Source organism: Mercurialis annua, linkage group LG6 (genome assembly GCF_937616625.2).
Source record: "Mercurialis annua linkage group LG6, ddMerAnnu1.2, whole genome shotgun sequence".
Taxonomy (NCBI): Eukaryota; Viridiplantae; Streptophyta; class Magnoliopsida; order Malpighiales; family Euphorbiaceae; genus Mercurialis; species Mercurialis annua.
This window is the reverse complement of record NC_065575.1, coordinates 47,241,337-47,254,032: the sequence shown is the minus strand read 5'-3', so window position 1 is coordinate 47,254,032 and position 12,696 is coordinate 47,241,337. Positions and strand designations below refer to the sequence as shown.

At 35.1% G+C, this 12,696-nt stretch overlaps 2 protein-coding genes across 2 annotated transcripts; one reads left to right on the top strand and one right to left on the bottom strand.

Moving 5' to 3' along the window:
* Positions 1-106: 106 nt before the first annotated feature.
* Positions 107-2,246, bottom strand: LOC126687974 (uncharacterized). The gene is made up of 2 exons (XM_050382526.1): positions 572-2,246; positions 107-135 (listed from the first exon to the last, which is right to left on the bottom strand). The coding sequence occupies exons 1-2, from the start codon at positions 2,244-2,246 to the stop codon at positions 107-109; spliced, it is 1,704 nt and encodes a 567-aa protein (XP_050238483.1).
* A 3,382-nt stretch (positions 2,247-5,628) lies between these two features.
* Positions 5,629-6,485, top strand: LOC126654139 (FCS-Like Zinc finger 3). The gene is made up of 2 exons (XM_050348206.2): positions 5,629-5,786; positions 5,900-6,485. The coding sequence occupies exons 1-2, from the start codon at positions 5,695-5,697 to the stop codon at positions 6,093-6,095; spliced, it is 288 nt and encodes a 95-aa protein (XP_050204163.1). The 5' UTR covers positions 5,629-5,694; the 3' UTR covers positions 6,096-6,485.
* The last annotated feature ends 6,211 nt before the right edge of the window (positions 6,486-12,696 follow it).

The window sequence follows — 12,696 nt, the reverse complement described above, 5'->3', positions numbered from 1 at the left end:
GTTCTGATGTATCGTACGTTATATATATATATATATATATTTTAGTATTTTCAGTGTTTTTTAATCTTTTTTACAATTTGTGCGTTATTAAACACAGGGTTTATATTTAATTAAAAGCCGAAAAGCAAAAATATTCTGCCCGAAATAATTTCCATTTCCCGACGGATTTTGCATTGTAGCGACGGATTTTATCCGTCGCTAAAATGCAACACCGTTTTTAAAAAGGTGATTTTGGCGACGGAAATATCCGTCGCCATTTATCCGTCGCCATATGGCGACGGATAAACGGCGACGGATATTTCCGTCGCTGTTTGGCGACGGGCTTATCCGTCGCCAAACGCGTCCCCTGTCGTCGCCAACCGCGTCGCCCAAGACGTGTTTGGCGACGGATATTTGCCATTTGGCGACGGATGTATCCGTCGCCAAATGGCGACGGATGTTATTGGGACGTCGCTAAACCGATTAGCGACGCCACAATTGCCGACGGATTGAATCCGTCGGCAAATCCGTCGCTAAACGGTTTAGCGACGGAAAACGGCGTTTTAGCGACGGAAAAATCCGTCGCTAAAACGCTGCATTTTAGTAGTGTCTCTAAAATATCTCAGTTCATCGGCCATCTTCGTTTTGCTACAAGCATTTTGCTTATCAATCACATTCAAGAGTCCTCGCATGATTTCTGGTTTCTTGCAGAAATTTTCTTGATCATATTGAAAAGCCGGATTCAAATAATAGGCTGCAGCATGAAGATCAAGACGCAACATTCGATCCCATCTCTGCTTTATGATGCTAGTATATGGCTTATATAAAGTCTTTCTATTCTTGAATAACTTTTTAATAGCCAATCTTGCTCGATACATACCCTCATAAACATAGCCTAATGTTGGTTTTTCATCAGTATCACAAATACGTAACAAACGTATTATCGGCCCCATAATGCGCACAATCATCAAACAATTATTCCAAAAATTCCCATCTTGAACAATTTGTTTAACTTCTTTACCTTTCTGCATTTTCAAAAATTTCTTGAACTCAGTATCAATAACCAAGGCATGTAAGTGATCCTTACGCTCATATAAGCTTTGCAAAGCAATAAAAGTTGTGGCAAATCGAGTAGCTCCTGGGCGAATAATTTCTCTCCAACCGGGTCTTTTTCTTAACCAATTCAAGGTACATTTGTGGTTATAAACAAACACAGTCACCTTCGAAGCAAGAGTAGCCAAACTTTGAACATTAGGAATTTCTCCGACATCTTTAAGGATTAAATTAACACAATGAGCTGCACATGGTGACCATGTAATTTGAGAATACCTTTCGGTAAGTTTAGCACCGGCAGCCTTATAATTAGCACCATTATCAGTCACCATATGAATTACATTTTCATGACCCACAATTTCTACAATTTCTGCAAATAAATTGCATAAAGTTTCTGCATTTGTGTAAATATCTGAAGCATCAACAGATTTAAGAAAAGTTATTCCTTTAGGACAATACACTAAGAAGTTAATTAATGGTCTTTGCCTAACATCTTTCCATCCATCTCCCATTATAGTACAACCGGTTTCAATCCATGTGCGTCTAAATGAGTCAATGATTAATGAAACATGTTGTTTAGCATCATGCAATAAATTAACACGCAATGAATGATAAGAAGGACCGGTATATCCATGACCCATACCTGCTATTTTGCTTATTGCAGTAGTGAAAAAAGCAGAATTTACTGCATTCATGGGAATGCAAGCATCATAAAACCATAGTGCAATAGCCATATCAACGTCATGCCATCTTTCCTTGCTTTGCATACATGCTTTGATACTAGGTTGATCCTTGTCATTTAACCCCATTTTGAAATAAGACCCTAACTGAGTATTCGCTTTTCTTTTTCCAGTTGATGGACTCTCTTGAGTAGAGTTATCATTTGACTCAAAAATCCCTTTCTTTTCATTAACCTTTTTAACATTTTCTTCTAATAACCCTTTCATCTCACAACGAACATCGGCTGTTACTTTTTTGCATGCATCAATATTTCCCTTTGCTCCTGCAAGATGTTGTTTCATTCTATTAATACCGCCACCACAAATTTGCTTTTGGCAAAACCCGCATATCAGTATTTTTTTTCCATTCAAACCCGCTCCTTCACTAATATATTTCCATGCTAGATCTCTTTTCTGTCGTATCGAACGTTCAGAAGAAACGTGTACTGAAGAAATACCTTCAGATGAAGGTGTATGTGAATTCATATTATCCATAACTGAAAAAAAAAACATAATATTATTTATCCTGGTACATTGTAAACTGAAGAATAAATAAAAAATCAATCAATTAAACACTTAAGATACCATCTGTGAAGGTATAGTCTAGTCTCACAATATGAAAGCAATATGAATATTATGCAAACATGCCATATTTCAATCAATGCTACATATACAATTTCTCACCTAAAACAAACTGTAATAAGTGATAACTCACTTAAAATGATGAACATCAAATATTAGCAGACCTAGATTGAGGTTGTTAAAGATCAATTTAGACAAAATTTAAATTCAAAAAAGAAGATTTAAATTTAGTCAAAATTCATTCTGAAATTCAGATTCAAAGAAGAATATCAATTTAATCAAAATTCAGATTTAAGGAAAAAAATTAATTTAATCAAAATTCAAATTCATTTGAGTTGCAATCACATCTCAAATTTAAACCAAAATTCAATCTGAAATTTAAAATTAAAGTACTCAATCTTTTATTCAAAAACTAGATTTTTAAATATACATAACATTAAAAAAAACCAGCATGATACTACATATTTTTCATCAGGAGTTTACTCATATACTATTTCTCGCCTAATCCTATTGGAAATGATAACTATTAAAGCCATCAATTTACCACTTAGAATAGAATCACATATCAGCTCAGAGCAACCAAACTTTTCAATTGAATTAATAAACTAAAAGACAAATGAAGTGAGACAATTAATAAAATTGAAAACTTACAGATTTATGGAAGTATGATGCTTTCGTCACTTAGTTTGGCATATGAACCCTAATTTGATTATCAATTGGAGTCGACTCAAGACACAAAACCAGAGATGGGGATGAAATTGTGAAAGAAATATTAAAGGTCACGGTAATTTTTCTAGAAAATAGGTCATTTGTTCAAAAACCGGATCCATCCGTTTTAAGTGTAAAAACGGATTCTCCCGGGTCAACCCGAGTTTTTACCGTTTTTTTAATTTTGGGTTTTTAATATCTAACCGGACCGGACAAGTGGCCGGTTCCCGGTTAACCCGGTTAGACCGGCCGGTCCGGTCCGGTTTTAAAAACATTGGTTTGTTTATGGGTGTTGTAGGGCCTACTCATTATCAAGTCCACCACTATGGAGAGAATGACCCAAGTGGTCCAATTAGTCTCTTTTTTGTTTTCTGTTTTGCCCCTCACAATTTACACAAATCTGTTGCTTACCCTTATATTTCTTATATTTTAGTTTTAACACACAATAAGTATTTGTATTATACATATTTATCCTTATTTATAAAATAAGGTCCCTTTTTAAAACTGGATTGCTAAACACCGCCCGGTTTTACTTACCACCGCACAGGCAAAAGACATTTCTGTCCTTTTAGCAAAATTTTGAAAAAAAAGTTCTCTCAACTCATTCGAATACATTCGAACAAATACGTAAAAAATCGATTAAAATGACGAACAACGAGTACAATTCATCGGATAACGAGTATCGACGTTCGGAAACAACCCCCGATAAATATTTTTTTTTAAAAAAACTCGAAATAAATAATTTTTTTAAATTTTTTTAAGGAGGGACGTTTACATTTCACGTCCCCTCCAGAGGAGTGGACGCCGGAAAGCGGCGTCCCCTCCTCTGGAGAGGACGTGGATTGCCCACGTCCCCTCCTGAAGAGGGGACGTCGTTCGTCCCCTCCTCAGGAGAGGACGTGGGAAATCCACGTCCCCTCCTCTGGAGAGGACGTGGATTTTCCACGTCCCCTCCTCTGGAGAGGACGTGGATTTTCCACGTCCTCTCCTGAAGAGGGGACGAACGACGTCCCCTCTTCAGGAGAGGACGTGGGAATCCACGTCCTCTCCAGAGGAGGGGACGCCGCTTTCCGGCGTCCTCTCCTCTGGAGGGGACGCCGGAAAAACAGAAAAAAAAATTAAAAATTATTTTTTATCTCGAAAAAGCCGGAACATATTGTTTCCGACTGTCGGTACTCGTTTTCCGACGAATTATACTCGTTATCCGTCATTTTACTCGACTTTTTACGTAGTTGTTCGAGTGTGTTCGAATGAGTTGAGAGAACTTTTTTTTTTGAAATTTTGCTAAAGGGGTAAAAATGTCTTTCGCCTGTGCGGTGCTAAGTAAAAAGGGGCGGCGAATAGCAAAACCCTTTTAAAATGGCATTGTTGCTGCTGCTAGATAGAGGAGTGCAATAGAACTTCCATAACACTCCATATTGGTGGACTATTATTATTTATGTATTTAAATTTATTTTGGATCATTTGAAGACAAAGAGGGAATAAAATATATTGGAATTTCACCCTACCATTTTTTTTATATATATATATACAAATTTTAAAAGCATCTCAAGAAATAATTAGATTTGTTTGCTATAATATAGTTTGAGAAGTTAAAATATCACTTAACTTGGAGTATTATTTAAATGTGAACTATCAATAATAATTTAGCTAACTAAATTACTTGTAGAAAAAGATAGAATTAAATTAATGATCATTATTGATTCTCTAATGTTAATATTGTTGACTCCACCTCAGTTGCATGTATAGTCAATATGTCATAAAATTTTCATGTTTAAAAATAGAATTATATTAATTTAGCATATGAGATAGATATGTAAGTTGTTGAGTTGAGAATACATTCCAAAGTGAACAAAAACAAAAACTCAGATTATATGCTCGAATTTGAATGACTTATTTTATTTTCTAAATTAAAATCTTTTTAAACTACATAATACTAGTAAATAACAAATCTATTGGACGTGATATGAAAAAGAAAAAGAGATGGAGGATTCCAACACTAAAAAGCGAAAAAAGCAAGTTTTGGTGATTTGCGAGAGATGCATGCATCCATCATAAATTGAATTTTGGCGTAGTGGCCGCTCATTTTTTTATAATTTATTTTGGTGTCTCATTTTTTTATATGATTTTGAATCATAGATTGTGTAATCATAAACCGATGGATATCTAATATATGTATTTTTATATTTAGCACTAAAGATATAATATTGTTTACACACATTTAATTTCTAAATTAGCGAGTGTTACCTTTTAGGCATATAATATTATTAATAATATATGTTTTGGGGAGTTATTATCAATAATATAATTTTTAAATCGATTTTATAAATTGAATAAATTGTCAACAAATTTATCTAAAATTTATCAAATTAGATAAATTTTTAGCTTTTACAAAATTTAATTAAATTTTAAAAAATATAGAGTATTTGACATTTTACCACTACTATCATTTATTTACAACCTATTTTGCAAAATTGTAAAATGCAGACAAATGAAGGTGCGGGATCTGGCAGACCACCATAGTGAGAGTGGTACATTCAGCACCTGATACCCTCTCTCCTTCTCCAACTTTCTCAAACACTTTTATATATAGACCGTCTCACGAACCCAAACAGACCCTCCTCCTCTACTCTTCTAACCTCGATTCATCGGCATGGCTTATTCCGGTCAGGAGCCTCACTTCCTCGAAGCCTGTTTTCTTTGCCGGAAACCTCTTGGCTACAACTCCGACATCTTTATGTACAGGTTAGAATTTCATTTTACTGTAATTTTTTTCATTTCAATTTGTTTGATGAGTACTTAAGAAGCGTTCATGATTAATAAGTTTTCTAATGAAGAGTTGTTTTGTGGATCTGCAGAGGGAACACGCCTTTCTGTAGCAAAGAGTGCAGACAAGAACAAATAGAGATGGATGAGTCATCATCCAGAAAGAAAAAGAGCTGGAAAATCTCGTCGTCTTCTTCTAGTAGTAGTAGATCTATCAGGACTTCTGACTCCGGAGACAAATCTCCGACCACATCAACTGTACAGTCCGGCACAGTCGCTGTTGCTTGATTGAACCGCCGATTAGTACTATACAAAAGAATAACTTAAGCTAATTTTGAGAGGATTTAAATGAAGAAAATATTTGCAGAGCCTTGATCTGTACAAATGGGTTCAAGCGACTGAAAGCAACGGCCATCTAAGATTTTGCTTTTCATTTTTGTTACGGGTTGGTAACGGTGGTTGAATGTTTATAGAAAAATTGAAGCGAATGGCTCTGTATTATTTTCTACTATTTCTTTACCCCCAATATTATTGAGAGCATCCAAAGGAAGTATTGCAAAGAATATGTTTTGTGATGCGAATTTAGTGTACAAAGTAAGTTGTGAGACTCATGAAATTTGAGATCTATTTCTCTATTATGAAGATAACATGGCAACAAACACAACAATTTCTTGCCCACTACTCTTGTGAGCTTTGTTCTTCCACTCATGAATTAACACTCATTGAATAGCAGAAATTGTCCATTTTGTCTCACAATATGCTCATATAAAGTTATGGGGATTTGATTTACAATAATGTTAGATTCTTATTTGAGAATAAGTGGGTATACTAATCTTCCAAAATCACAGCATTACAAATGAAAAATGTGTACATTACAAATAAGTCAGAAATATTGACTTGAGTGACAATTTCAACTTGCACATCATGGGTAGTTAGGGCATCTCCAACCCAAAACTCATTTTAAATTTTCAATTTACCCACTTTTGAGTTTGCTACAGTGTTTTTACTCCAACCCATTACCCCATTTTTCACACTAAAAGAATATTCTCTATATATTTTCTTTTATATTTAATACTACTATATTTAATCATTTACCATTTCACATCTATATTTATATTTTAAACACATACATCCTCATCTATTCATTTATTTAATAATGCTTAAATGATAATTTTAGCCAATATTTTCATGATATTAGTGGATCGAGGGGCAATTTACCAGATTATTAATTAAATAATTTTAATGTTTAATGTTGTTTATTAACTATTATTTTAATTTTTGTTCTAGGATTACTTTAATTATAATATTTATCTACCCGCTTCAATGTTTAATGTAATGTAATGTTTATGTTTAATGTAACGTAATTTTTATGTTTAAATAAAAAATATGTTGTTTAAATTTTATGTATTTAATTTAAATAATTTAATTTATTTATTTTATTTTTACCAATAAAAATAATTTGGATTACATTATGAAAAATTTAATTGGTATTTAATGAAAAGTTGGACCAAAATGAATATTTACAAAGTTAGCTATATAAATTGTAATTAAAAAGTAAATATCCAATTAACCAAAAAATGAGTTTGTGTGAATAGTGCATACCAAGAAGTGGGTTGCTACTATTCACAAACAAAGAAATGGGGTGGGAAGTAGGTATGGGTTGGAGTTGAAAAACAAGACCCAAACCCAAAAATGGGTATGGGTTGGAGATGGTCTTAGTTAGCACAAATTTTAACTAGAGAGAAGGTATAAAAATGACCCTGATGTTTTGTCCGTGTCTCACCTGTACCACTAATGTATTTTTCATCTCAAAAATAACCTTAACGTTTCCAAAAAAGAACATTTAAACCCTTCCGTCACCATGAGTTTATAACATCGTTAACTTAATTTGATGTGGCATTCTAACAAATAAAATATTTAATTTTTAATACATATAAATGCCAAATGGCTAATGGTAAATAATTAAAGATAATTTAAATCCACTTCACCTTCTTCTTCATCTTCTTCTTTTACAATTAATTCTTGTTTCCAGCCAGTTTTCCCATTGCTACTTTTCTACAATTCCTCCTTTTTTATTTCACCATCACTTTTGTTGATTTTGTATTCACTTGGTTTTCCTCGCCTCCGCTTATTGCGCTACCGCCGTTTGCGATAACTTCAGCCTTTTTGTTTATAGGCTAAATACATAAGTGTGTCGCTTTGCACTTTTTGCACATAAGGTCCCTGAAATATAACGCTATTTCATTAACTCCCTTCACTCTAAGTATTCGTCAACTCGATATCCTTCTATTAACGCGTGTACTTCACGTGTTTTTTGTGAGAATAATAAATGTAACCTCGAGTGCCACATTATTATTATTTTGCCAGGTGGGTCTTTATAAAATGTGAAATGTCATTATTCTTTTGATAATTTATTCAAATTCTTCCTTTTTCCAATTTTCATATCCTTTCTCTTCTTCATCCTCATCTTCATCTTCCTAACATGAAAGATACTGAAGAGCCCAAACAATCAAAATCCCTATCAAAAACCTCTCATTGTCCCTCTCCCCTCCCTCTCTCTCTCTCACTAAAACCTCTCTTTATTTTCAGTGAATGCTTTTCACCACCTCATAAAAAATGGCTCACGCTTGTGTCAACAACATCACCATGTTGCTGGAGAAATTTTCTCTGGCCACCTTTCCATTTCACGGCTGGTTAAGTTCTCGTATCTCCTTCTACTGTGAAGGAGACACTTCTTCAAAGAAACCATCAGCCTCTTCTAATGCCACCACTGTAGCCAGTGATCTGTAAGACAATTTAGATCTTGTCGATTTTGAGTTCCTTCTTGATAATTTCCTTAACATGCTTCTTGTTGACGAGTTGTTTTCCGACGTAAAACTGATGCCGTTACAAGTAGCGACGAGTATTAAACCTATTTCCAGAGTTAACACTCGTGAAACGGCGTCGGAGAATGTCAATAAATCTTGCCGTAGATTAGAAGGCCGCAAAAATTGAAAAAAGCACTAAAAAATGAATTTGTGCATTACGTTATCTTGTTTATATGGAAGAGGATCGCATCACAGATGCAAATATCATACTAGCATGCTTCATATTTGCTAATGCAAGAAAACATAAGCAATTCCAAGATGTCGATGGTCAAAGATCTCTCAACACTACAAGAAAACAGGGCTTTAGCGACGGAAAATTCCGTCGCTAAAGCCCTCATTTCCGTCGCAAAACAGCTTTTGCGACGGATTTGCGACGGATTGTATCCGTCGCAACATTTTTGGTCGCAAACAAAATTTGCGACCAAAAACGTGTCCGTGGCTAATTTTGCGACGGAAACGTCCGTCGCAAAAGCCACAACGTCCGTCGCAATTGTGTCACCAATTCATTTCGTTTGGAGACAAATTGGCGACGGAACTTGTGCATTTGCGACGGAAAAGTCCGTCGCAAATGCCTCAGCCTTGGAGACGAAGGCTGAGGGTCTGCGACGGATATATCCGTCGCAAATCAGCGACGGACAAAATCCGTCGCCAATTCATCAGCTTTTGTCTCCAAACGCTGATGAATTGGCGATGGACAAGTCCGTCGCAAATGCCACAATCTGTCGCAAAATTTATTTTTTTTTGGCATTTTTTTGCCGTTTTACGCTATTTTTTGCCGTTGTCCCCTGTCGTTTTAAATACAGTAATAACAATTCATTTATAAATTACAATCAATTGAAACTGATAAATAAATATATATATATATAAATATCAAAGTATAAATGTAAAGGTCAAAAAATAAAAATAAAAACCGTATATATGTGTGTAATAAAATAAGCTAACACGACACTACAAAGCTGGAGTGTCGTCATCGTCTGGTGGGGTAGGTGGGCGCTGTGGCCGATACTCTGCCGGAAGGTTAGGAATCATCCTGGCAATCTCCTCGCGTATCATTTGGGCCATGTTCGCAGCCTGCTGTTCCCGAGCCAGTCGCAGACCCTCCTGAATGCCGGCCTGCACACGGCGCTCGACCTCCTCGTCTGCCTGCTGCGACGTCCGAGAAGAGCTGCCTCGCTGCACCCTGCTGCTGCTTGGCCCGGCGTACCTGCTGCTCGCAGAACCCAACCCGTACACGCGTTTCTTCTTGTTGAATTTCCGTTTATTCACATTTAATGAATTACGAACAAAGAACTTCAAGGAAAAAAATATAAAGCAGAAGAAGCTCCAAACAGAGCCAATTGAAGGAAAATTATCCATACATGCAGCCTGTATTGCGTTGGCATTTAAATGAGTTGAGTTATATTGATATCAATCTAGAAGATGAAAAGACTTCTCAACAACTACAAATAATCGATACGAGATATGTCCAAATACAAATCATGGTATTCCTTCACATCAGGAAGCATAAAAAAACCACAACTAAGATTCTTTAACAAAACTATCAATCTCTCAACACACTAAATTGCCTAAGTAAAGCACTATTTTTACATAAGTTGAACGTCAAGAAGTCTTTACATATATATTTTTTCTAAAGAACTTCAAATTCATTGAAGTAGCAAACTAACTCTGAAAATGTAAGACTATGATGAGAATAAAACAGTCAATCCACTCAACAAGTTAGTCAACCAAATAAACTGGATATCACTAGAACCAATGGTTACACTGGAAATATCAGGTACTGATCCTTATTTATTTGTCATCAAATGGCTTCAATACCCAGCCAAGTGAACAGCGTCACCGACGAGGCTAACCCAAATCTAGACGATCTCGCCACAGTTGGAACAAAATAATGAAAAAAGCTGCTAATTTGGTTGACAAACTGAGAGAAAAATGCAGAGAGGTTAATAGTGTGACTTTTAAAAGTAATGAGAATTTAGAGGAGATTTTTGGATTAGGTGATATCGTGAGTCGTTCTTTAGTTAAAGGTGATAAGCTGAAGCCGGGGACGTATCTCGATTTGGTGGGATCATTCAAGGAGACGATGAGGGAATGCGACGATGAAGCGATAAAGAGAGAAAAAGTATTCGTCGATAATGAGGCGAAATTCGTTGTCGGAGCTCCTAACATATTGAGAAAGAAGATGTCAGGTACTTGGCGGAAATGATCCAAGGGGATGCAGCCGGAAGGAGGAATTTTGAAAATATCACCGTTTAAAGCTTCAAATGAAGTCTTGTCAAGTCATATGATGTGTATGTGGTTTCTGATATGTAGCTTAGAGAGGAGGACGTGTAAATAGATGGATGAAGTCTCTAACTGCGTCATCACTCGCTTGGACTGAGAGACCACATGCTACTGATATAAGGAGTGTAGGGCTTTAAATATGGGGCAATAAAGTGCAGGGTCCTTGTGTGCAAAAGGTGCAAAGTGCAGGGACACACTTATGTATTAAGCCTTGTTTATATTGTTTTGTTATACAATGCCTACAACAACAAAGAGTAATATCCGGCGAGAATATGATAAACGTGACAATGGCGGAGATGGAGACAATGATGTTGGGATGGTGAAATTGAAGCAGACATAGCGATGAAGAAGGAATATCAAGGGAGAAGATGAGAAGAAAATAAAAAATCAGTATAAATGAAATATTTAGACCCATATACCATATATTTGCAATGTAAAATTAGAGGTAGTATTTTTGTAAACCAAATCAATATTTTGGTTATTTTTATAAAAAGCCCTAAAACCGTATCATGAATATGATACGGTTCTATAATATTATATTATCTAATTTCTTCTACTATAGAATAAAGCGTAATCAAAGGTGTGACAAAGAGTCACTATACCTTCTATCACACCCAATGTGAGTGTTTCAAAATATGTCTATATTTTTTTGTCATTTACAAATGACTTTACAACTCAAATGGTGTAAACATTATGTAACATTCTGTTTAGATTGTGAGTTCATTTCCTTTCACATGCGTTCCACCTCATTCAATTATTAAAAAAATGACTTTATGATTTAAGGAATTACTTATCTTTTCTTTTAATTAGTTTTCTTGAGATATAAATTAAAGGAAATGCATGATTAGGTAATCGGAGCAGAACATTAAGAAAGCAGAGACCGATTGAGGCCTGAGACTAAACATACTAATGTAACCTCACCTTTCACGCACATTTTGTGACAAAATCATTATATCTTGAAAATTTGAAATACTTCAAAAATTCTTGCCGTCTTCAGGTGCCGCTGTCGATAAGAGATAAATATATATGGAGGGCAAATCAAAGTTAGAAGGCGTCACCAATCAGAATCCGGTGCGACAAGGCCAATTCTATTAGCCACTGAAGATGAATCTCGTTGCGAGGATGGATGTGACATCAATGTTGCTTCTACCAATCCCCGTCTCGCGAATCAACCATAAAACAATAACGGTTACGACATCTCATAATTCCAAAAAATACGTTTAAAGCGAGGCTTAATTACTTAAAAACCACTCAACTTGAACTTTTTTTTCGTTTATACCCTGACCTAGGAAAAAGTTCATTTATACCCTGACGTATGTGTTTATATTTCATCTCTACCCCGAGGCACTAAATTAACCTCTTTTCATTTAAAAAAAATTAAAATAGTCCTTCATTTAGAGAAAAATTCATTTCTAATTAATCTCTAATTAGTTTAGGTTAAAAATGAAGAACTATTTTAAATTTTGTTCTTAATGAAAAGAGATTAATTTAGTGTCTCGGGGTAGAGGTGAAACATAAATACATACTTCAGGGTATAAATGAATTTTTTCCTAAATCAGGGTATAAACGAAAAAAAAGTCCAAAGTGGGTGGTTTCTAAATAATTAAGCCTTAAAGCAATATCCCAGTAAATATTTATGCATTAAATTTTTTCTGAAACATGCATAAACATTGACCCATTATCTCTCTAAAATATTTTTTTTAATTTTGGTAAGAAGTTGATTTGATTTGAGCGGACCAAGA

Excerpts from the sequence above, each read along its gene's own strand:
- LOC126687974 (XM_050382526.1), bottom strand. The coding sequence starts at position 2,246 with ATGGATAATATGAATTCACATACACCTTCATCTGAAGGTATTTCTTCA. Across the intron at positions 136-571 it reads AGACACTACTAAAATGCAGC|AATATTTTTGCTTTTCGGCT; the intron begins GTTTTAGCGACG and ends TATTTCGGGCAG.
- LOC126654139 (XM_050348206.2), top strand. The coding sequence starts at position 5,695 with ATGGCTTATTCCGGTCAGGAGCCTCACTTCCTCGAAGCCTGTTTTCTT. Across the intron at positions 5,787-5,899 it reads TCCGACATCTTTATGTACAG|AGGGAACACGCCTTTCTGTA; the intron begins GTTAGAATTTCA and ends GTGGATCTGCAG.